The 25,685-nt window shown below is 40.1% G+C and overlaps 1 protein-coding gene across 7 annotated transcripts in view; it reads right to left on the bottom strand.

Moving 5' to 3' along the window:
* Positions 1-10,827: 10,827 nt before the first annotated feature.
* ELMO1 (engulfment and cell motility 1) overlaps positions 10,828-25,685 on the bottom strand; it is a 559,155-nt gene continuing 544,297 nt past the window's right edge. For all 7 annotated transcript variants that reach the window (XM_058296771.1, XM_058296773.2, XM_058296772.2 and 4 more), the window contains 2 exons: positions 18,360-18,437; positions 10,828-12,238 (listed from right to left, as the gene is read on the bottom strand). In XM_058296771.1, the coding sequence (XP_058152754.1) occupies positions 12,038-12,238; positions 18,360-18,437 (279 nt within the window). In that variant the 3' untranslated portion in view covers positions 10,828-12,037. The remainder of the gene's footprint in view (positions 12,239-18,359; positions 18,438-25,685) is intronic.

The raw sequence follows: 25,685 nt of genomic DNA, 5'->3' as shown, positions 1-25,685 counted from the left end.
TGCTGCAGCACATACTGGTGTATTGTGGATGGGTTATTGGTGTGCTGGGTTATCAGTCACTTGTCATCAGGGTGTCAGGGCAGGACTGTTCCTGGTGAGCAGCCTCATCTGTTTACCCATTGTGCTGTACTAGGGTCATAATTTTCAAAGTATGCTCCGACCTGAAAAATGTTCTGTTGTTGCTGCTGAGGTAACGGCTGTTAGTCTAATTGTTCTTTTGAAGAATAGTTGTTTTTTTTCCCTTCTCTCTATTTTATATTTTCTTGTGGTCTTTGGTTTTTGCAGTTTCACTATGATATTTATCAATGTAGATTTATCCTGCATGGGTAAATTTTTGTATTTCCTAATTTAAGAATTCATGTCTTCCTGGAAAATCCTCAGCCATCATTTCCTAAAATATTGTGTTTTAACCATTCATTATTAGTGTTCTGTCTTTCATACCACTTAACCTTTGATTTTTTTCACTTCTCATTTCTTTATAGCTCCTTATGGATGATAATTTTCTCAGATCTATCTTTCCACTCATTAATTCTCTATTTAGTTGTGTCTAATCAGTGTTCAACTTGTAATGAGTTCTTTTTTAAAAATTTATAGCGAAGTTGCAGGTATACAGAATAATGATGTGGAAAATACAGATTTCCCATATACTATTAACACCTTGCATTAGTGTGGTGCATTTGTGACAACTGACGAAAGAATATTATTATAATTGTTATTGTTATAATAATTGTATACAATTATTGTTATAATTGTTTCTGTTGTCATATTTTCTCATATTTTATTTCTTTTGACATTTTTTATTCTAAGGGGTTCAATTCCTTTTAAAATAATATTATACATTATTTTAATTTTTTATTCTATTACATCAGCTTGGGGGTGTGTAATCTTTCTCTTACTCATTGTAGATTGTTCCCATATGTCCTGAAATGCTTTTGATTGTAAGCACAACTTCTGAAAGGCATTTGGCTTTTCTGTGGAAATCCCTTGTACTTGGCTTCTAGGGGCCACTTTTAAAGTAGGTTTATTTTTACTTTTACTAAGTGTTCCAGTTCCATCCATCCCAGGGCATTATTTTCTGTTATTTTTTCATTAGAGTATTCCAGGGCATATTGATGCAGTATAAATTTGAAACCTATAATCACATGAATCACAGTCTAAAGTTACAAATTCTTAAGGGAATTCTTTTCACCCTGAGCCCAGTCAGGTACATTAGATTTCATGTTATCTTCCTGTGCCAGTGGCAGATTTTCTTTTCCTTCCAATCTAATGTTCAGCTGATGGTACAGCCCTCTGTGTATCCTGGTCTTTATGGAAAGACATCAGTTCTAGTCCCCACTGTCATGGAAATTAGGACTTTGTCTCCATCTCCAATTGCACTTTAAAGCTCAGATGCCTATTAAGACCAGTAACAGCCCTGGCAAGCCACAACATCAGTCACAGCTTTACACTTTGGATTTCACTTTTTCTGGCTCCTATGGATTTCCCTTTCTTTAATTCAAGCTCAGGTAAAATCATTTAAACTCATGCTTATTATATTTAAATATTTTGTTGCCCTGAAAAGAATTTTTGTGAGAAAAGTTTCTGGATATCATCATGGAACCAGGAGTCCTTTATATTTTCTATCATATGATGTAAAGGGTTTCTATGTGGCCAACTAGAGGATTAATTTCGAACATATTCCAAAGATATTTAAAAAGTGCATTTTCTTTGTAGATTATAAATTTTGGAACATCTTTTGAATTCAGTTAATAATATTAGTTAAAATCTATGTATCAATATTTAAAGTCTCTACTAAGGTGTGGTATTCATCAATTCTCTGGTGTGTGTGTGTGTGTGTATATATATATATATATATATAACATTTTGGTTTATATATTCCAGGGCAATTTTATTTGGCATGTAGTTATTTTTGGCAGTCATACCAACATTTATAAATTGCATCAGTGTAAATGATGCAGTGTAAATGGCTTTATTTTCCGATGACTTTTTATCTTCAATTTTACATTGCCTGATGTTATAAAGAAAGCTGCACCTGTAAGAGAACAAAGGCTCACCCAATTGTGGAGGAGAAAAGAATTTTATTAACGATCTTGCGAGATAGGGTGTGTTATCTGGATAAAAAGGCCGGTGTGCCAAACACCAAGAAACAATTATATTTATATCCTAAACCTAACATGCAAGTCCCTCCCCTGTTCCCCACTGATTGGGTACTTCAGGGGTACAGCCTATCCAAGAGATCTCACTAACTTACCCAGTTCCTGCTCTGAATCTTTGCTTCCGGGTTCCCTACATTCCTGCAAGCTGGGTGGGCTCTGTACCTACTTTCACTCCTGGTGTCACTTTTTCAAATTCAGTGCCGTTTTCACTATTAACCCCACCCTCACTTCTCACCATTGGCCCCCCTCGTTTTGGCGCCTCTTTTCACATTCTTGGTGTCTAAGCCGCTGGTACCCCTTTCCCTATCTCCTCCACCTGCAGAGCTGGTTCTGGCTTCACCTTACTTGTGAAAACTAAGCTTAACCCTTTCCTTCCACTGATATTTATTTTCTTCTTTGACACTCCCTGCTCTCAACCCCCAATGACTTTGTTTGAATTTATTGGCATATCTTGCCCATATCTGTATTTTTCATCATTCTGAGTCTTTTTGTCTTATGTACATATCTTGTAACCAACATGTATCCAGATTTTGTTTTTTTCAGCCAGTCTGAGAAAAATGGTCATTGACTATTGTGGTGGCTTGGAGTTATGTGCTCTAGAAAATAATTGTTCTTGATCTTAATCTCTTCCTGAGGATGTGAACCTGTTGTAAGTAGGACCTTTTGAGGAAGTTACTTCAGTAAAGGTGTGGCCCAGCTGAATCAGGATGGGTCTTCATCCTATTACAAGAGGCCTTATAGGAAAGGCCACAGAGAGAAAAATGACGGGGAGCAGCCAGAACCCAGAAAGGAGCAGAACCTAGAGGAGAAAGGAGATGACATCACCATGTTGTTGCCAGGTGATGCAAAGCTAAGGGACCCCAGAGTTTGCCAGTCAATCAAACCCCAGGAGGAAGTGAGCCTTCTAGCCTCTGAAACTGTGAGACCAATAAATTTCTGTTGTTAAGCCACCCCATTGTTGGGAAACTAAAACAAGTGTGATAAGTGATGTATCTAGTCTTATTAGTCTTTTTGCTATATTTTACAATTTTCCAGAGTAAACTGAAAGAAATAGTTTAAGGAACACTCAGGTAGAAGAGATAACTTGGAAGGGGACAGGGCTACTTCTTCCATTAAACATGAAAGAAAAGAGAATGACTGAAAATTCCGAGAAATTTTGAAGCAGAAGTAGGAGAATTTGAGGGGGACCAAATCATTTGACCTCTCTATTTTTAAAAACTTTTTATTGTAGCAACTGATATAGAGCACAAAATTTTCTGTTATAACCACATTCAAGTGTGTAATTCATAATTTTGATTATATTCACAGTATTGAGCTACCATCAATGACATTGATTACCCCTCTTTTTATTTACATCACCTCAAACAGCAATTACTCACCCATTAAGCTATAATTCCCTCTTCCTATCCAACCACCTGTGCCCCTGGTAATCTATAACCCACTGTCTATCTCTGTGAGGTTTGCTTCTTCTAGGTATTTCATATAAGCGACATCAAACAATATTTATCTTTTTGTCTCTGGATTATTTCACTCATCATGATGTCTTCGAGGTTCAACCCATGTTGTAGCATGCATCAGAACTCCTTTTTTACAGTAAAATAATATTCCATTGTATATATATATACCACATTTTGTTTATCCATTCATTGGTTGATGGACATTTGGGTTGCTGCCACCTTTTGGCTATCGTGGCTAATTCTGCTATTAACATTGGTGTACGAATATCTGCTTGAGTTCCTTCCTTCAATTCTTTTGGGTATATGCTAAGAAGTGGGATTGCTGAGTCATATGGTAATTCTATTTTTAATTTTATGATTTCCAAAGGGCTGAACCATTTTACAGTGCCACCAACAATGTATTAGGGTTCCTTCTTACTCACATCCTCACCAACACTTATTTTCTGTTTTTTCCCCCTCAATTATAGCTATTCTAGGGGATGTGAAGTGGTATTTTGTTGTTTTAATTTGCATTCCCCTAATGATCAGTGATGTTGAAAATCTTTTCATGTGTTTACTGTCCATTTGTATATCTTCTTTAGGGAAATGTTTGTTTAAGTCATTTGCCCATATTTTAATTGGGTTGTCTTTTTGTTCTTGAATTGTAGCAGTTCGTTCTATATTCTGGATATTAAACGCTTATCAGATATAATGTTTGTGATGATTTTTCCCATTCTGTAGGTTGTATTTTCACTTTCTTGATAGTGTCCCCTGGTATACAAAAGTTTTAAATTTGATTAAGTCCATTTTATCTATATTTTCTTTTGTTGCTTGTGCTTTTGTGTCATGTTTAAGAAATCACTACCAAATCCAAGGTTATGAAGGTTTCCCTCTATGTTTTCTCCTAGGGGCTTCATGGTTTTAGCACTTAGGTTTAAGTCCTTGACACATTTAGAGTTAGTTTTTGTATATGGTGTGATATAGGGGTTTAACTTCATTTTTTTCGCATGTGGATACGCATTTTTTTCTAACACCACTCATTGAAAATACTGTTCTTTCTCTAATTAATGTACTTGGCAACTTTGTCTAAAATCAGTTGACCATAGTCTTATTTCTATTTATACTTTAGCTTTAAAAATGGAGGTGCAGTTAATGTTGGGGTTTAAGATATAGTTAGGGGATTTGAATCTCTGGACTGACAATGTGATAGCCAGGTCCTGAGCCTCAACAGACTCCAGCACCTACAATCTGATCTATTGGACTTACCACACTCAGCTAAGATGGAGTTGAAGAAGGACAACCACCACACCATGGAGCCTAGAGGGCCTACAACTGAAAATGGGAGGATTGCATCCAGCATCCATGTGGAATCTGAGCCTCCTCTTGACATAGAGGTGCAATGGACACAACCAATCCAATGTCCACATAGAAGAGGTGGCATTGGATTGGGAAAAGTGGACATGGTGGACGATGGGTATGGGGAAAGGCAGGAAGAGATGAGAGGTGGAGGCGTCTTTGGGACATGGAGCTGCCCTGGATGGCGCCTCGGGGGTAATCACCGGACATTGTAAATCCTCACAGGGCCCACTGGATGGAATGGAGGAGAGTATGGGCCATGATGTGAACCATTGTCTATGAGGTGCAGAGGTGCCCAAAGATGTACTTACCAAATCCAATGGATGTGTCATGATGATGGAAACGAGTGTTGTTGGAGGGGGGGAGAGGGGGGGTGGGGGGGTGGGGTTGAATGGGACCTCACATATATATTTTTAATGTAATATTATTACAAAGGCAATAAAAAAATAAATAAATAAATGAACAAACCAAAAAAAAAAAAATGGATCCCTTGTCTTTTAAAGTTCTGTCTCTTTCAATATTGATCAAGTTTCATGAACTTTTCAGCATCCCATATATAATATCTGTTAAACTCATAACGTGCTCCCAGTAATCTGGGCTGGGATTTAACAACTGATGGATATACCAAGTTTTTTTCTAAAAGTGTAGCATCTTTGATGCTTTGAGCCGCTTTTAGTCTGGTCTCCCTGTCTATTGTCCCATTCTCCCCTAACTAGTCTTCCATCCTGCTGCCAGTGAGAAAGTGAAGGTGACCTTAAAATGTAAATCTGGTCATGCTACTCACCCAAGTAAAATATGTCAGCAGCTCCCAGTTGCATAAAAATGCACTTCCAGCTTCTTGGCATGTTTTCAAGGTTCTTCATCCTCTTTCCCAGGTTCATCTCTAATGTTCTCTCGCCCATACACCTCTAACAAGTTTTCTCTTTCTACTGCCTCCTGCTGTGATCTCTTACTGAAATGCCCTTTATCAATTCATTTCTCAAATATTTATAGAGTACAGGTAAGTGCTTGATACTGGGTTAAACTTATGGCATTACAGTGCTGAAAACAGTGGACAAAATTCCTCCTTTCATGGAGCTCAGAGGTAATGAAGAAGACAGGGAAATAGTTAGGCAATTACATTGCAGGGTGTTAGGGGTTGAACAGCTGTGTCTGCCAGAAGCATGCTCATGAGCTAACTCCAGATCCTGTGGATGTGACTGTATTTGGAAAGAGAGTCTTTGGAGATGTTGTTAGTTCAGATGAGGCCCTAATGCAATATGACTGGTATCCTTATAAGAAACGCAGAGGGGACAGAGAGGGAGAGGAGCATGCGTGGGACAACTGAGGCAGAGAACGCCGTGGACTGCCATACCATCAGAAGCTAGGGGAGAGGCATGAACAGATTCTCTTGTACAGACTTCAGAGGCAGTGTGCTGACATGTTGATTTCAGATTTCTAGCCTCCCAAATTGTTAGACAACACGTTTCTGCTGTTTTAAGCCACCCAGTCTGTGGTACTTCATTATGAAGCCCTGGCAAACTAAGACACAGAGTAAGTAGAGGTGGCTATAGGAGCACAGATGACTTTGACCCAGGGAATGCTTGCCAGAGGAGGTGATGACCTAACAGAGATGCCAAGGATCAGTCAGGATGGAGTCTGGCAAAAATGCACCAGAGGCCTTCTCCTTGTCACCTGATGGATTCTTGCTTGTCCCTCCAGCTGCCTCTCAGGTCTTACGTCCTCCAGGTAGAGGCAGTTGCCTCCTCCCCTGTGTACTATCTCAGTATTTTAGATGTTTAATGGTCCTTTTATGCATGGGTTGCATTTATTGGTCTCTGTTTGTTTCCTATTCTAGACTTTGAGTTCCTTGGGCAGAGTCCACAGCTTATTTATTTCTATATCCTGTGCACTGTGCATGGTGTGTAGTGAGTGCCCAAAAAAGTTCACTTGAATTCTTTCCTTTGTTCTCCAGGCCCCTGTTCTCCTTACCAAACACCTCTTTTAGACCTGGACCCACCCATCCCATGCCTTTCTTTACCTTCGTCTCTCATTAAGCTTTCCTTGGTTGATCTACAACCACTTTCCTCTTCCGATTCTTTTCTTATTGTGTCCCTAAACTCACTCCTGGACTCAAATGGCCCCTTCTCTGGCTCCTGTTTTGCTTCTGTCTCTCAAGGGGCTGCAGAGGCAACATGCTTCATTCTGCAAAACAGACTGAGACAAATATCATCTGCTCAGAAGCTTCTGCTGAAGGAGGTATGTAGTTTTAATCATGCCATCACGAAAATTTTGTACCTGGGAAAGGATACTTTCCTATGAGGGAATACAACTTTTGTCAAAAAGTGAGAACTGTGTATATCCCATTTCTTTTCTTACATTGGCTTCCAGGAAGCCCAGATTTAGATGTAATGTTCAATTGTAGCAACTGACTTTATATCACATTTCTGGTAGAATTATCTTTCTTTCACCTGAATGTGTTCTGATTATGTTTCTGAATAAAAACAAAAACAAACAACCCTTAATTTGAAATTGTTTATTTTACATATATGTTCACTGTCAGAAAGAATTACATTAAAAGAAAAACTCAAAGTATAAGTATATTTTTATATGAGATTATGCCATAAACTCTCTCCCACCAATTTATTTTTAATTTTGGTTTTATTGCAAGTTACTTCAAATCTTTATTTCAAGAATTAAAGTACATTAAAATCCTTAATTTTCCCTTTCTTCCTCTCCATTTTTCTCCATTTTTTTCTCTTTCCAAAACAGGCTGAATTGTTTGAAATACTTCATTTAGTTAAGTTATGCTGAAGATCATTCACTCAGCCCTCTTGATCATTCACTCAGCCCTCTGCGGTTCACAAAGGAAAGGGGAGGGAGAGGAAAGCCAGGGGAAATATGGGAAGGGAACTACTTAGTGAGCACTGACAGTTTCCAACCGCATCATTTACAGTCCTCTGAAGTAATGGTACTTCCACTTTACAATAATTAGGCAAGAGGCTCAGAGTAGTAATGACTTGCCCAAGGTCTTATTTCTCCAACTGGAGAAAGATCTTATTCTCAAGTCACCATTTCCTAAAATCTCCAGTTCTTCCTCTATTCCTAATTTTAGATACTAGCACTATTTATTATCTGCTTACTCAACCATTCCAGAAGCTTGGGTATCATTCTGTATTCTTCTCCTTACCTCACTCCCAAGCCTAATTTGCTCCTTTTTTCCCAGTTAATTCTGCCTGTTTAAGAGCTATCCCTTCCTCCTCACTTCCATTGCTGATACCAAAATCTGTTCTCACACCATTCTTAGTTGGACTCTTTCACTAGTGTCCTTGCTAATATCTCTGCTTCCAGCTTCTCCCACTTCAATATTTCCCCTACATGTTTGTTTTGCCTTTGTGATATGTCTGAATCTCTACCCATCACTCCTCACAATGCACTCTCTTTCGCCCTCAAGTAAAAATCCCTTGCCATTTGTATTGGGATTTTCAGGATTTGAGCCTTCACTTCTGCAGTGTCATGTCCCACTACTTCCCCATATGTGCCCTACACCAGCCAGGCTGAATTACCCACAGACTTGAGTAGTCACGGGTTTTCTTGCCGCTGAGCCTCTGCTGGTGCTCTTGGTCCTACCAGAATATTTCTTTCTTGCATTGTGAACTCTTTCCCTCTTTCTCAAGCTTCTGCTCCTCTATTGTCTTCCCTTACCCTATCTTCTAAAGTGTTGATCACAACCTCCTTTTCCACTACTCTGCCTTATGTATATTTATAGAATACCATTTACCAGAGTGTTGCAATTATTTGGTTTCTTATTTGACTTAACTACTTGACTGTAACTTTTCTGAGTACAAGGATTTTGATCCTGCTCTTTTTGCATTCTTAGCATCCAGCTCTAAAAATGAAAAATGATTTTTAAAACTTCCTTAATGTTAAATGTTTATGCTAATTATAAAATATTTTCATCACTAAAACAAAATGGATGAAAGGGATGATGTCACTGGGGATACCAACTGAACCTGTCCAGTTATTTTCAGGAGAAGGTAGACAAGAAATGCTTTAGTTACTAAATGGAAGATGATTTAGAATGGACTCGCAAATAGATTCCAGAAATAGTTCAACCTTGCACTTTGTTTGCAATTACCATTAGCATTTCCTACCCTTAGAACCTGTCACTGGGGTTCGAGAGGGCTACTTCATTACCTTTTCCCCTACAGGTTCTGAATAGGAATCAGATAGGAATTAAAATATCAGCAGATGCAAATTGAGTCATCAGCTTTATTTCAGGTAAAGCTGGACTGAAGAATATAGCTGAGATTTAATGACAAAGACTGGCTTTCTACTTAACCTTTCTCTTGGATTTGGCTTATGTGCCCAGGCTTAGAAAACTGGGCAACAGGAGTTGAGCTTGAGGTGGCAGATTCATTTCATGGAAAAACAGCCATGGGCAAGTGGGGAGAGAACATGAAGGGGCCGGATCTGGGCAGCAGCCCTACAACCCTATTGCCACAAAATTAAATCCCTGTGGTGTGGCATTGCTCCAGGGTGTGTTCACCAAGTGCAATGAATGTGCCACAACGAGAGAGGTTGTTGATATGGGAGGAGTGGGGTGGGGTGTGGGATATGTGGGAATGTTTTATATTTTTTAATGTAACATTTTTTATGATCTATGTGTCTTCAAAAAATACAATAAAAAATCCTTAAAAACAAAAACAAAACAAAACAAAAAATTAAAGGGCTGTAGAGCCATGACATCATACTCTCAGGATCTCACCAGTCAGAGGGAAGAGGGTCTAGTGAAAGGAAGGAGAGTATATACACTAAGAGTCTTGAAATGATTAATATTCCTATTTAATGGACCAAGAAAAGAGAGGATGGTTTTTCCCAGCAAGGGTTCTAGTACAGATCAACCTCTTAAACTCAGAGTCTGAGACCTCAGATATCTTGGACCAGGGATTTCCCCTTTTCAGGAATGGGGCCTGTAACCCCTAAGTAAAAAATGGTATGACTTTTGCTTTCTTTTACTTAATGTTTATTGTTTCATCATGATGATGGGTAGATCAATAAATGCTCCTGATGCTAATGACATATGTGTTAATACTGTCGAAACTTAATGAGAAAAGAACCTTCAACGTGACAACGTGCTGAGTGCTCCTTTGAGTTACTGTGGCTTATAAAGGACTTTCCCCCTGCAATTTATAGAGGATGCTGGGCCATGTCATCTCAACCCAGGTAAATCTGTAATTGCACATCTTAATGAGGGTCACAATCAGTGACCTGAATGCATCTAAGAATTGTGCTGCTATTGCAGAAGGATTTGTGCCATCCCATGTCTAATTCTGTAGTCTTGGACCTTTCTGACATCCCTTCCTGCCCTTGGAGTTTACGATCTGGCTGATGCCTCCAGTGGAACTAACCTAAAAAAGATGCCTTGCTGGGCTGTGACCTGTATTTTATTAATCCATAGTTAGACTTATTTAGCTCTGGCTTAATTTATTTCAGGTCTCTGGGTTTGCCTTCTGTTTCATGGCTAAGGGTGCTCCCTAAAGTCGTGATGTGTGTAATTTGACTGGTTCTATAAATTATATAAAGGCATGGAAGAAAAAATTAAAGAGAAAGTCACAATCAGGAGGCACTGGTATAAAATGAATAGATCATAGTTTTACATAGCAGATATAATTTTCTGGACGAGTTGAGACAGTCTTCTTGGAAGCAACATTCTTTACCTCTCCTCAGAGCTGACAGTGACCTAGCAATGGTCAAGTGCCTCCTGGGTCAGTGCTTCTCAAACCTTAGGGTGCATGCGAACCACCTGATTCAGCAGCCTGGGAGGCAGGCTAAGATTCTGCATTTCTACCAAGAGGCAGGAACCCAAGTTTTCCAAATCAAAACACTGACTCCCCAGCTCGTCACAATTAATTTTATTCCACAGCGTGTTTAAGGGAATGTTATTCTAAGGAAGATGTTTGGGATTAAAATAATTAAAAAAAAAAAAACTGGAAAGTATGCACATTTATGTATCTCTTCTTTTCATTAAATATATATCTGTTTGGCAAACAAAAAACGTTAGACTCTTTTGTACAAAAACAAAGGCAAAAAGAAAAAAAAAACCTAAACTAAAACAAAACCCCAAACTCTTTGCAAATTGGAAATACCTGTAATCAATTACAAGGCTGTAAACGTGGATGTCCGACAGCTTGACCATCCCGTGGAACCTGTGTTGTGGTAGGACCCCCCAGGAGCAGGTAACACCCAACCCTTGGATAGCAACAGCCTGGAGTGGAGGCATCATTTAGATTTTAGTATATTAGAGATGGAGCATAACTGCTGATTTCACCACTTGTGCTTTCAACTAAGGGACTGGGAGGGAGATAAAGGTAGGCAGGTCTGGGCCAGGAGCAGGGAGAGGAAGCCCAAGACTAGCTAGTGAGGAGGGAAAGTCGGCCATGATTGCAGGGCAGAGGTGAAGCGGGCATGGAGCCTGTGGACGGTGTGCCCGGGGTGGGGGTTGGGGCATAGGCTGGGAGATGCTGGTGAGAATTATGATGAGGTGGCAGCTGCTCTCAGGACAGAGAGGCACAGGGCAAAGCAAGGCGGGGGGCAAAGAGGGAGGGGATTTGAAAGCAGATCTCAATTCAAATGGAATTGACTCTGGAGAGGAGGGAAAGGAGGCGGTGGTGTTTGGTCTTCTCACCAAGTGGCCAGGTCCCTTCCTCTTGAGACAGGCCTAGGAGCACTCCCTGCAGTCTGGCGGCAAGCCTTGGGGCAGTCTAGTGCTGCTGGCTTTCATCCTCCAAGGAGAGAGGACCTCCTTGTGAGGATTAGCATGGGAGGACCCTGCAGCTTTCTGACTGGGGGTGGGTTTTGCTCTTCTCCCACTGGTGGACTGCAGCAATGGTAAGTGACCTAAAGCAACAGAGTCTAGAAATAGCATCAGGGGGGTGAGCAGGGTGCCAGGTAGGGGCAGAAAGATGCTGAGGCTAGAAGTGAGGCCAAGTGTTCACCCACAGCTTTCCTTGACCAAGAGGATTCCAAGGCAAAGGCATGTGTTCTTTCCTCTCTCCCAGGTGAGCTAGATTTTCCAGTTTTGGAAGGGGGTTTCTGGGCCCGGCCACTTCAGTTACAGTCATAGACGAAGTCATAATTGCTGGGCTCCTTGGGGATTGGGGGAGGCGCATCGGGGATCTGAATGTTTTCCAGGTCCAGGAGGCGGAGCTTGATCTCCATGCTGAGAAGAGTGTCTAAGTCGTTTCGCGTCAGGTCACTCATCATGTCTTTCCCCAGCAGTGCATTCAGCCCATCTGTCCAGATACAGTACTGGTGGGAAAGGAGAAGACAATGACAAATACAATCATAGTAATAACGGCTAACACTTACTGCATGTTCATTGTGTGCTAGGCTCCACATGGAGTGCTGTGCATACAATGTCATTTCAAAGTCATGAAATCTCTACAAAGTTGGCACTTCTGTTATCATCTCTGCCTTACAGCTGGGAAAACTGAAGCACAGAGAAGTGAAGTAACTTGGTAGTAAGTGGTGTGGGTGGGGTTTACACCTAGGCGACTTGATGCCTATGCCTAAGCTTTTCTCTGTAGCAAGGGGCTTAGTGATTTCCATGACTGTGAAAAATAAACTCTAAGCATCTTCTTGATGCTTAGCCCCCAGATATATCTCTAGCATCCTGCCAGTGGGTCTATGATTTAAAGGTATTGGTGGAATGTGTCTCAATACACCTTATTCAACATCAAGTCATGCTTGCTTCTTCCTCAACTTCATTCATGGCTCCTGATTTGGTAGTTAATCTCTGTTTATCCTCTCTGATTTCTAGCATGTGAGATGACAGCCCAGTCCAACCCTGAAGCCAATGGCAGTGCAGCCTTTCCATTACTCAGCCAAAGGAACTGAAGGAGTCTTCTGCTGCCCAATACTGGACAGTCAAAATGGCTAAAATTATTGGGTGACCTTAATGGGACATGGGTTGGTCTTTGGCCTGAGTCTCCAGTTCCCAGGGTTTCTCTGATTCAGATCCCTGGGGCTTGGGCCCCTTGGTGAAATTACCTCTTTTGGAAAGCCTTCCACAGTACTCAATTCAGAGTTAGGTTCCTCTCTCACAAACTGAATCACAACCTTTATCCCTCCAGGGGATTAAGAAGTCCTTAAAGAAAGGAACCGCACCTTATTTATCTGAGGACCTATCTTGCTCTTGTGAGCTTTCCTCTCAGACACTCAGGTCCTGCCCTGACCTGGAAATAGGGTGTGGTCTCTGGTGAAAGAGTAAACCCGGGCTGCTGGCATCTCAGGAAAAGGTCTACATTCTGCATGCTGTGCTCATCCTGGTAGGATGTCCCTGGTCCTATAAAGGACTACTAGGATATCAATTGCTTTGTTCTTCTGTCTGGCTAGTCTTCCTTCTAGTATAAGTTCTAGATTCCCTTCATCTTCTACCCCCCCCGAGTCAGGCTGCAATTCTGGACCTTACTTAGCCTGTCTTTTGCACAGCAGTTACCTGACTCTGTTCCAGAATATGATAGAAGATGCCTGTATGAATGTACTAAGAGATCACCCCCACCATAGTTTCTAAGTCCTGTTCTCCAGAACCTGAGCTTATGTTAGGTTACATGACAAAGGGGAATGAAGGTTGCTAATCAACTGACCTTAAAATAGGGAGATTACCCTGGATTATCAGGGTTGGCCCAAAGTAATTACAGAGAAATGAAAGGCAAAAGGAGATCTGAATACATAAGAGCGTGGAATAATGCTATGTGAGAAGGATTCTGCTGACTTTGAAGATGGAAGAGCCTAGAAGTGAAGGAGTTAGGGCAGTCTCTAGAAGATGGAAAAGGCAAAGAAGAGCATTTTCTCCTAGAGCCTTCAGAAAGGAAGGTACCTTGATTTCAGCCCCATGAGACCCAAGTAAGATTTTGGACCTCCAGGACTGTAAGATAATATATTTGTATTTCTTTTTTAAAGAAGATTTAGATTACATAAATGTTACATAAAAAAATATAGGGGATTCTCATATGCCCCCTCCCCACACATGTACTTTCCCACATTAACAACATCCTTCACTGGTGTGGAATATTTGTTACCATTGATGAACACATATTGAAACATTGCTACTCTAACCATGGACTACAGTTTACATTATAGTTTACACTTTGTCCTGGACAATTTTGTAGGTTATGACAAAATATACATTGGCCTGCATCTGTCACTGCAATGTCATGCAGGATAAATCCAATTCTTGAAAATTTCCCCATATTATACCTATCCTTCCCTCTCCCATCCCTCAGAACCTCTGGTGGCCACTGCCTTTATATCAATGATAAGAGTTCTTCCATTGCTAGGATAATAATAAGTCTATAGTAGAGTAATAAGAAGTCTACTTTAGCTCATTGTTAATTCCCCAATCTTGAGGATTTTGGGATGGTGGTGCCCACTCTGCTTTTAATTGAGAGGGAGCTTAGATCCCATGGGGCAGATGGATGGAGCTATCTTTCTTGCATTGCAGACACTCTCTGTTCCTTGGGATGGGTGTTGTTCAACATCATCTCCTTGTTAGTTGTCCTGTGTGAGTCCAGTGAATTGGAGAGTAGGTGTTGCAACTCTGCTGAAATTCAGGGCTCAACCAGCACAAGGACAGCCAAAGACTTAAGTATCTGGGACATATATTTATCAAGTATAGTGCTAATTATAGGTTCAAATAAAAGGAGTAGAAGAGCCAAGTATAGAGAACCTAACTATGAGTTAGGTTGAGTCTAACTCTGTTAAACTGGGGAGCATAAATCCAAAGTAAGCCCCACTGACAAGGTGCTGAATTCCTGAGCTGTCTGCCCTGCTTATAGTTTCTGGATGTCTCTAAAGCCCTCAGAAGCCTTGCTAGCTATTTGAGGCAGTTTACTGTGGCAGTCAATGAGATCCTGCTGAGACTTGTGCATAAGCATAACCTCTGGAGTGACCTCCTGACTTATTTTGAAATCACTTAGCCATAAAAACTCATTTGTATTTACCATTTCCCCCTTTTGGTCAAGGTCTTTTTCCAGATGTATTGCTAGTTGGCACTTGGTAATAATCCCTCAGTGCCAGGGAGGCTCATCCCCGGGAGTCAAGTCCCACACTGGGGGCAAGGTAGTGTGTTTATATGCTGAGTTTGGCTTAGAGAGAGACCATATTTGAGTAACAAGGAGGCTTTCAGAAGATGACTCTTTGGCAGTATATAATATTAAACTAAGTTTCAATTTCATAAGAAAAAGTTCATAAGTGCAATCATCAATATCGAGGGCCTAGTGTAATGGTCTGTCTTCCTTCACAAGGCACTGCTCTTGCACTTGGGGGATCCTTGCTGTCCTATTAGAGAATGTAGCAGAACTCCCCAGGATGGGAATTAAATATCCTTTTTGTTATTGTGTGGATTTCTACCTACCGAGACAATGTCCCATGAACATCTGAACATATTCATATGACTTAGAGGTATGCCCGAGGTGAACCCCTTCTCATGCATCTCTCCATCACTGACACCAGCACCAGAGATCCTCCCTGCCACTGGATCACCCTTCTGTGACCTAGAACCTCTCCAAAATGAAGCCAACAAAATAACCACATAAATTAAATAAAAAATGAAATAATAATTTTAAAATAACTAATAAAATAGAAAAGAAATAAAAAATTGAACTATTGAAAAATTTTTTTTGATATTGTCTTTCATCACTGTCCTCACAAGATCACAGGTAGTACTTAATAAAAGAAAACAGGCCAATATGTCAAGCCCTCAATATTATGAATCTTATTCTTCAAAAATTAAAACTTAGTGGTTAACATAGGTTCTGAGGGGAAGGAAGAATAGAATAGATGGCATGCAGGGCATTTTTAGGGCATTAGAATTGTTCTGCATGATCTTGCAATAAAGGATACAGGCCACTTCAAATTTCATCAAAAACTATGAAAGTGTGTGATCCAAAATGTAAACCATAATGTAGACCATTGACCATGGTTAGTAGCAATGCTTCAATATTTGCACATCAATTGTAACGAATGTACCATCCACATGTAAAATGTTAGTAATAAGGGAGCGGGAAGAAGGGGGAGGGCATTGGGTATATGGGAATCATTTGTATTCTCTATGTGACTTTTCTGTATCCTAAAGTTTCTTTGAAGATAAAATGAGAAAATAAGATACCGGGGGACTGTATGGAAAAAAATGTCACTGTACATATATTTGTATTGGTTTAAGCTACTAAGTTTGTGGTAATTCCTTCCAGCAGCATCAGTAAATCGTTACACTGATTTGTAATCAGCAAAATCTAGACTATAAGCAATGTTACAGGACAAATGACCTGGTTTCTCCAATAAATATGTTACAAGGAGTGGAAGTACATGCAAATGCTCGTGAAATAGTAAGAGGGAAAAAGGACCTATGGATTAAAAGAAACTTAGGAAACCTTGTCAGCCTATTACAGCATATAGATCTTATTTGGATTCTGATTTTAACAAACAAACAAAAAAAAAAAGAGAAAGAGAAAGAGAAAAAAAAACACATGGGACAATTGAAGAAGTTTGAAAACTGACCGCATATGATGATATTAAAACACTCTTAATATTTGAGGGTGATAATGGTTTTGTAGTTAGGTTTCAAAATAGAATCTATATTATTTAGAGATGCAAACAGGACTATTCTCTGATAAAACAGATGATATATGCAGGGTTTCCTTTCAGAATAATCTTGGGCATGGCAGCTGGGTATGGGGTGGGAAGAATGAGTGGGGTGTAAATGACACAAGAGTGGCCTTGAGTTGACAATGGTTGAAGCTGGTCTGTCAGAATGTTGTGATTCAGTTCCTCATTATGCGTGTAAGGGCTAAAGAGAAGAGATTTCTGGAGAGAATCTGCCAAGCTTTCAATCCAGGTTTGATCATTCCATAGTTGTATGACTTTGGGCAACTTCTTAACCTCTCTGTGCCTCATTTCCCTCTTTCATAAAATGGGGATAAACATATTTGTTTCTCTTCATGCAATATAAGGATTAAGTGACTTGAAATCCATAAGGTATTTAATGGGGCCCAGGGCAGAGGAAGCCAGGTTAGTTTAAATAATTATTGTTATCCGGACTATAGTTGAAGTCCTCAATTTTGGGAGGGCTCTCCTTCTTTGTGTGATAAATGATGAGATCTGTGATGGAACTTTCTATTTTATGGAGTGATTATGAAAACTAAATGATATGAAAGTGGTCTGAAGCAATTAAATGTTTACAAGGATAAGGTATTTTTCTTCTCAATTATAAAAGAAGTGTCAGGTATGATTAAAATGTGGCAATTCCACATTTTATCCTTATCTGGAACTAATGTACACCAAGAGGGAAATGGCTTTGCATAGACTAAAATAGAATCCACTATTCAATTAATACTCTTTTAGGTAGTTTTCTTTCCAACTCTATATGATTTGACTATGGTGGCCTGTGTACAACCACAATTTCATTTAAAAACAGAAACTGTAGGACACAGTATCTATTTTCAGAAAGATGAAGACTAAGTTTTATTCCTTCTGCAAACTAAATGTCAAGTAACACAGAATTATATTTAAGCACCATTCTAAATGCAGGATTTGCGTTTAATCTCTCCTTTCTCTTTGGGAAGTACAATTTTATTCAAAAGCTGCAAACCAGTGAAAACCAGATACTGAATAACTTCTAAATGAGCTGAATCTCCTAGGGGAAATGGTGAACAAAAGTCTACTAAAATGCCCCATTCTTTTCTCAAAGCTGTTTATACAACCACATCCAAAACAAAAATTTCAATGGTATCATCTAAAAATAAAACTTTGAAGCATAATGTTGGGTTCTAGTTTATAAGAGAAAAAGTTAAATCAACCATAACTGCTACTTTATCTTACAAATGCATTTTCCTAGATTTTATGCTAAACATTTTAAATATAGCTGACAGCGTGCTTCAAGAAGAAGAAACAAATTATACATATAACAAGATGTCAAAAAGGAATAAAAGTATCTCAAAAATAAAATCCCAACAGCAGAGACAGCCCTGAGCCTCTTAAAATAGCTTAAAGAAGTCTGATAGAAAAATGACTTCATCAGATATTTTAAAGAAGAGACCCAAAACCAAATTTTCAATGAAAACCAAAGTTTAACTGGTACCAATGATCCCTTTGCTGAGTTTTAGGTATTTGTATAGCATTCCAGTGTCTCTCTCAACTTGTCCTTTTTCTTCACCATGAACTATAAGTCAAGCTCTTAAAAAATTGGACTGCAATAAGTGGCAGTTTTTCAAGAAGTTTCTATTCTATTCTATGTTAGTAAGGTGCACCTCCATTCATAATTTCCTGGGGTTTTTTGGAAAAATGAATTTTCTTGCTTTCCAGTATTCTCCTTTCAGCTTTTCTAGAGAAAAGGTAATATTGCCACATAAGTTAGCCCCACCGAGACCTTTACCTCATGCTTGTCAGGAGCAATGAAGTTCAGTTGGCAGTTTGAGTCATACAGGATCGAGAAAGCAAGTTCAAGCACCTCCTATAAGAGAGTAGAGGAAACATCACCTTTAAGGAATACTGGCACATTCGTTGCTGTGACAAATGGCTGGAGGTTAAAAGCAGAGTGAGAACCACAGTGTGTCCAGGCTGGAGGAACTGTGATGGGGCTGGCTGGAGGAAGACCCATACTTTCCATGGTCTACACATGATGGTGGATGCCTTCTGCCCAACCTGCCTATTCTCATGACAGCCCATGTGGCAAGTATTTTCATTCCCTTTTATGGGGAGGAGCTATGAGAGGTTAAATGAGTTGTCCAAGGCCGCACAGCTCCAAAGCCTTGCTACGCTCTGTCCTTCCGCATTTCTCTTCCAGGTAGACTGCAAAAAGCAGTAAATATCCTTCCAATCAGCATCACGAATGACCGCTTTATCTTTGATCACCCCACAACAGAGGGATATCCCCAGGGGTGGGAACTTCCTAAATCTGAAAGCCACCTAGGCCAGGAAGCCTCTGAGTGAACCTACTAGGCAATATGCTTGTCTCTGATCTTTGAACTACTGTGGAGCAAAGGCAAGGCAAAACCTACATTTTATTTCATAGAGGTGATACGGCATAAAGGAGAAAGCGTCAGAACACCGGGGTTCATTCGTGGGTTCACTCTATTGAGTGCAGACTAGGAGCAGGGCCCAAAGGACTAAGTGATGTCTCTAATATGTATGTTAAAATACATTTCTCCAATTGCGTGCTGTTAGGGGTTGAATTGGGTTCCTCCAAAAAGATACGTTGAAGTTCTACCTCCTGGGATCTGTGAATGTGATCTCATTTGGAAATAGGGTCTTGGCAGATATAATCAAGTTAAGATGAGATTGTACTGAATTCATACTGAAATACAGTGAGTCCTAATCAAATATGACTGGTGTCCTTAATGGAAAAGAAGGGACATAGGGAGAACATATGAAGATGGAGACATAGGAGGAAGGCAGCTATGTCAAGATGGTGGCAGTGATTAGGACACAGAGACACCATGTGAAGATGGAGCCACAGATTGGCGTGATGTTGCCACAAGCCAAGGAATGCCTGGGGTCACCAGAAGCTTGAATAGGTAGGGAAGGAGTCTTCCCCAGAAACTTCAGAGCGAGCATGTCCCTGGCAACACCATGATTTTAAAATTCTAGCCTCTAGAACTGTGAGCAAGTAAGTTTCTGTTGTTTTAAGCCACACAGTTTGTGGTACTTTGGTACAGCAGTCCAGGAAACTAATATATACCTGCTATAGTTGGGTACAATGATTATTCTACTGGTCTTGAGCAGTTAGCAGAGAACAACCTTTGGAAGAGGTAAGCCATTGGTATATCTCAATACCCTCCTGGCTCCTAATCTGGAGGGGAAGGGCCAAGTGCTCTGCACTGCTATAACACACATGTTCTAGCCTACCTTCTCGGTACATTTATTACGGACCAGTGACGACTACTCTTCTCTTCCTGCTGTGATCTGGAGACTGTACAGCTCAGTAAATGCCCATGAACATTCTTTGCTAGGATAGGCAGGTCTCTCCATATCATTCTCTTCCTTAATATCTGTTGGAGGGTTTGGCTTTGGCTAGCTACTCCCACTAAGAATTTCCCAGAAAAAGGATGGAGGGCAAAAAAGATGAGATAAATGCCTCCAGATTTCCAAATTTCCAATGGGTAAAAGGATTCTTCTAAAATGAATGCATTAGCTAAGTGCCTTTCCTGACACAGTCAACCATCAGGCTATTTCTGGCTTTCATGGAGCTTGTCTGTGACTAGCTTGTCCCCAGCTGTCCCCTCATTAAAAGGGAGCAGCTCTTATTTTGAGCCTAGATCTACCAGTATCTCACACTCCTACGGCCTCCTCACCCTGCCAGAAATAGACACAAGTGAAGGCAAGAATGCTGAGTCATAGAATGGAAGCTAACAGGCAAAAATACCTTTCTCATCATTTTTCACTCTTTTTCTTCCCTGGGTCTTCATTCAGACATTGCCCAGTGAAGACGAATAGTGTCAAAGAGGGAGTGCACAAAACAAATACAAACTATTTTTTCCCATTAAGTTTGGCATCTGTTTCTATAATCATCTCTCTAAGGTCTTTTAATTTAGAATTAAAAGTTATCCTTTTTTTGAAAATCAGTAAAGTGATACAAAGCAAGAACCAAGGATCCCATTCCTAAAAAGTCCAAAAGAATGCAAAAGCCATATATTATTACTGTAAGAACATAATATGAGAAACTACATGTCCTCTGTCATTTGAATAAACCATTACAGAAGTCACAAATTAGCAACCTAGAGAGATTTATTCAGCCAGCCATTCAATATGATAATTATGCAGATATAATTTTAAGTGAAAAAAGCTAGAGAGAAAAGCACTATGTACATACTGATCACAATTATGAATAATCCCTGCATGTGCTCAGAGATGGGAAGTGAATATGTGAAATGAAAATAATTATGTAAAGTGCTGGGATAATGGGTGATTTTTTTTTTCTAAAAACATTTTTTTTTCAATAAAATACTATGCTGTAATTTCATAAAAATTCATTTTTTTTTAAAGATTAGGAATGTTGATACAACTGATTTCTTTACTTGTCTTAGTATTATTCATTAAGAATGAAGGATACTCTCTGAGCTCGTACTTGGGAGATTGCCTTAGAAGGCAGCAAAAGAAAGGAGATGACTGGCTTCTCCTCTGAACAATCAGTCTGTATGTTATAGAGCACTGGGTGATCTTAGGAGGCAAGAAGGAAAGGTGAAATTCTTTAAGGACTTTCCAGGCTGACACTGGATGACACTGCTTTGCTTGGGGAAGTCATATGGCTAATGATGCCCTTGCTAAGGACAGCAGGTGTTGATCACCACCAGAGCTCAGATATATTCCCTTGGCTAGGTGCTGATGTCACTTGAGACCAGTGAGTCATCGCAGAGTTACCATGTGACACATTCTCTTCTGTAGGGGACAGAGGAGGAAAGGAAGAAAAAGGAGGGGGCAAGCAAACTTTTGGCTTTGCCCTTCTATGGCATTTGTCACTTAAGACGTGAAGGATCAGAACTGTCACATACTAGATTCCTGATAAACACAGGCAGGAAATGGGAAATTCGTGAGAATGTCAATCCCACTTTAATTTCACCAAGGTTGGCTGGGAGGGGGTGGGAGGAATTAATTCTCTGAAGAGCGTGCCTGCGTTAAAAGGTGCTATCACTTATAAAGGGTTTGATTGATGGCTCCAGCTTGCTGTCATTGAGTCATTCATGAAGGTCAGCTCTTCGGTACTTGGGGCAGGGACGCTGCAGACCTGGAAGCAACAGCACCTCTCAAGTTAACACCCCAGCAGCTGCCACCAGACCAAACTGTCCATGAGGGAGAGAGGTGCCAGGTGGAGTAAGGAGCCAGGGATCTGGGGCAAGGCCCTCCACGGGGATCTCTTGTCATACACTACAACACTACCTTAGATGGCTAATGCTCTGGGGCCTTGCTGCTCACTGCTGAAGGTCTTTTATTCCCTCTGAGTTTAATTCAGTGAAAAATTATGTCTAGGAGCAGCTTGTCTCCATCCTCTGCTCTACTGACTCACATGCAACACCTTGTGTGTCTTTCATGTAGAGGAAGATATGGGATGGGTTGAGTTGGGGTGGGGGGGGAAGAGGAGAAAAGCACTGCAAACTCCTCAGTGTCTCTAGGTCTCTGGTTCTGTCATGGGTTGAACTGTGTCCCCCTAAGTCCTAACCCCTGGTCCCATGAAAGTGACCTCATTTGGAAATAGGATCTTTGTTGAAGATGCGATTAGTTAAGATGAGGCCAAAGTAGATTAGGCCCTAAGGCAATATGACTTGTGCCTTTAAAAGAAGAGGGAGATTTGGACAGACAGACGGGGGAAGAATGCCATGTGATGAGAGAAGCAGGGGCTGAAGAGCTACACTCTAAGCTGGCAAACCATCAGAAGCTAGGAAGAGGCAAAGAAGGATTCCCTCCCCAACAGATTTCAGAGGGAGCATGGCCCTGCTGACACTTTGATTTTGGACTTCTAACCTCCAAAACAGAGACAATACATTTCTGCTGTTTTAAGCCACCCAGTCTGTTTATTTTGTTATGGAAGCCCCAGGAAACTGGAACAGAGCTTACACTCAACTCTGGCCCTGAGACAAGAGAGAAGGCATGCCAGGTCAGGGGTGCTCAGAAAAATGTTGGGCATAAATGTCACCTCCATTTGGGGATTAACATTTTCCATGGGTCAAATGATGGACTAATTTAATACAAGAATAGTGTTTCACATACTGTGTTTTCAGTCCACAGTGTTGGCTACCATTCCTTATATTGTTCTGATGTAACTTGTATCATTTGGTCATTTTGTCCAGTATCCACATCAACTATGTTAATTTTCTACCAGCTGTCCAGGTCATCTTGTGGGCAAAACATTTTGACTAAAGATACAAGAAAATATTCAGCATGTGGATGCGTATTAAATATGGCTATATAGAAACTAGCAGATTACATAGCTTTACCAAATTCCCACTCACCTAAATAAACTATGAATTTGCACTTCTATTTTTAGAAGACATAAAGGTTTCATTCATATAGTATAAAGTAATATAGGCCATTAATTACCCACTTCATCAGCAATAACTTTAGCAGTATTATTGGCCAGTGGTTCTCCATCCCCTTTTCTTCTCTCCATCCCCATCATTCTTATACTCTGAATTCAATATTTCCCAATCACAGCTTCCTCTTTCAGATAGTGAAAGGCACCTGTGCCTTTTCACACACTGTTCCCTATACCTGGAATATCTTCTTCCTGGTTCTCTGCCTGGTCAATTCTTTTTCAAGACCCAGGTCAGCCTCCACTTCTTCCATGGCCTTTCTCAACTCTCCCGGATGACCCTTCCCCCACCTCCTTCCTCTGTGTTTAAATTTACTGAGGCATAGATGACACTGAATTCCAATTGCTTGTTTTTGCATAAGTCTTCCCTACTGGACAAGGCCAGGATGTGTTTGTCTTTGGATTCCTAGCACCTGGCTCAGGCTTGCAAAGGAAGCTGCTCAATACATTTAGAGAATGAATGATCAATCAAGTAAATCTGAAATAAAGGGCTTTTTAGTTGAGGCCAGGGTTTTCAAGCTGATGTTGGGACATCAGCTTCTAGTATAATTTGCTTTTGATTTCCAGTTCAAGAATCACACTGGGAAAATAAAGGCTGGATTCGGATACATGGTAAGAGAGAAGCTTCTCTTATACCAAATAAATACTTATTTGAATCAGTGGGATCTGGGCAAATATTTCCTCTGGTGATTTCATGTAGGTTATCTAACTATAAGCTCCAAATTCAGAGGAATAATCATCAAGAATACCTACTTCAGAAAACACAGCAACAGATCAACTTTATTTTACAAATTACTGAGCTTGAAGTTAGAATCCTTAATCATTCAAAATCAAATTCTTCCAACTGAATTTTCATCCACCCTTGACAATGCTTATCAGGTTACAATGAAAAATTTTCTAAATTTTCCGTGAAGAACCACAGTAATTTACCTGCTGCCCAAACCTATTGAACATATCAGACTCTCAGCTTCAGGACAGGGTCATATCTGCCTTGTTCACCACTCTATGGCCATAGTCATCACAACTCAAGTGCTCCAAGGCTGCCCGATGCACAAATGTCTCTGCAGTAGATAATCTTCAAGGAGAGGATCAGTTCCTTTCCTCTTTCCATTCCCAAGACCTTGGACAGTGCCAGATGTTGAATGAGTATTGCTACTTAAGATTTATGGTTTTTACTTGAATGCTTTGTACATAAGATTCACATGTCTCCTTTATGGATGTCTCAGTGTGCCATGCTCAGTCATTAAGCTCCCAGAACCAAGAGTCCTGCTGCAGAAAATGGTAGGTGCTGCTCCACCACTGGAAAAGTTATCTGAAGAGCCAGCAACATACCTTCATTGCTGCCTGTCTGCTGTGACCTGGAAGATCTCCTATGGACACATATTGTCAACTCTCTGACCTTTCAAGCTTCAGCTCTCTCCTTTCCTATCTAGAAGTCCTTCTTTGAATTAGGGAGGAACAGGCTTCTAGGGTACAGGGAGAGAGGGAGAGTTTTAGGAGGTAAATTTTTAGAACTGAGGCTTTCTGTCTTTCAATGTTTGGCTTGATGAGCCAGGTGTATGAATACTATTAACATTACAAGACAAACAATTTTCATGAATATGAAAATGTAAGCCAGGCAGGCTAACGTACGGCCTCTCTCAGGCCTCCAGGCAGCCTGGAAGAACATGGTATGGCTGGAATATCCAGGCCTGGGACACCAGGTGCTAGCCTTAAGTTGCAATCTTACCTCTCTGTAACAGCAGTGTGCCAGCCCCTCCCTCTCTCTCTGTATCTCATGTATCTATCCATCATCTATCTATTTAATCCATCCATCCATCCATCCATCCACCCATCCATACATTCAATTTTCCTTGAGTGCCTTGACAATAAAAATAGGTTGGTAAAGACCAGTTTACTTTGTTTTGTTAGTCTCTTTTAAGAAGAGAGGAGTCTGATATAGGTGGGCTGAATTTACTCACACAGGCCACATTTTCCAAAAAGGTCATAGTATCTATGCCTGTTTTATATTGTCTTTCTCTTTTACTCGTGGTTAGTTTGGCTAGGTGTGTACTGATTTTATTGATCTGTTCAAATAATCAGCTTTTGGTTTTGTTGTTTTTCTCTATTGTTTTCTTATTTTAAATTTTATTAGGTATTTTCTTCTGCTTCCTTTAGACTTAAATTGCTCATCTTTTTCTAGTTTCCTAAGGAGAAATCTTAAGTTACTGAATTTAGATCTTTCTTCTTATCTAATATATGCATTCAATTCTATAAACTTCCCTCAAGCAATGCATTTGCTGCATCACACATTTTGATAAGTTGTATTTTCATTTTCACTTAGTTCAAAATATTTTGTATTTTCTCTTGACACTTCTTTTTTGAACCATGGGTTATTTAGAAGTGTGTTGTTTAATTTACAAATATTTGGGGATTTTCCAACTATCTTTCTGTTGTTGATTTTGAATTTAACTCCATGTGGCTTAAGAAAATAATTGGTATTATTGCTATTCTTTTAAATTTGTTAAGACATGTTTTATGGCCCAGAATGTGGCCTACCTGGTGAGTGTTCCATGTAAGCTGGAAAAGAATATGTATTCTGCTGTTGTTGAATGAATCATTCTATAAATGTCAATTAGATCTGTTGATTGATGTTGCTATTCAGGTCATCAATATTCTTACTGATTTTCTGCCTGC

This window comes from Dasypus novemcinctus, chromosome 5 (genome assembly GCF_030445035.2).
Source record: "Dasypus novemcinctus isolate mDasNov1 chromosome 5, mDasNov1.1.hap2, whole genome shotgun sequence".
Classification (NCBI taxonomy): Eukaryota; Metazoa; Chordata; class Mammalia; order Cingulata; family Dasypodidae; genus Dasypus; species Dasypus novemcinctus.
Note: the sequence above shows the minus strand (reverse complement) of the source record. Positions and strands in the feature narration are given on the sequence as shown.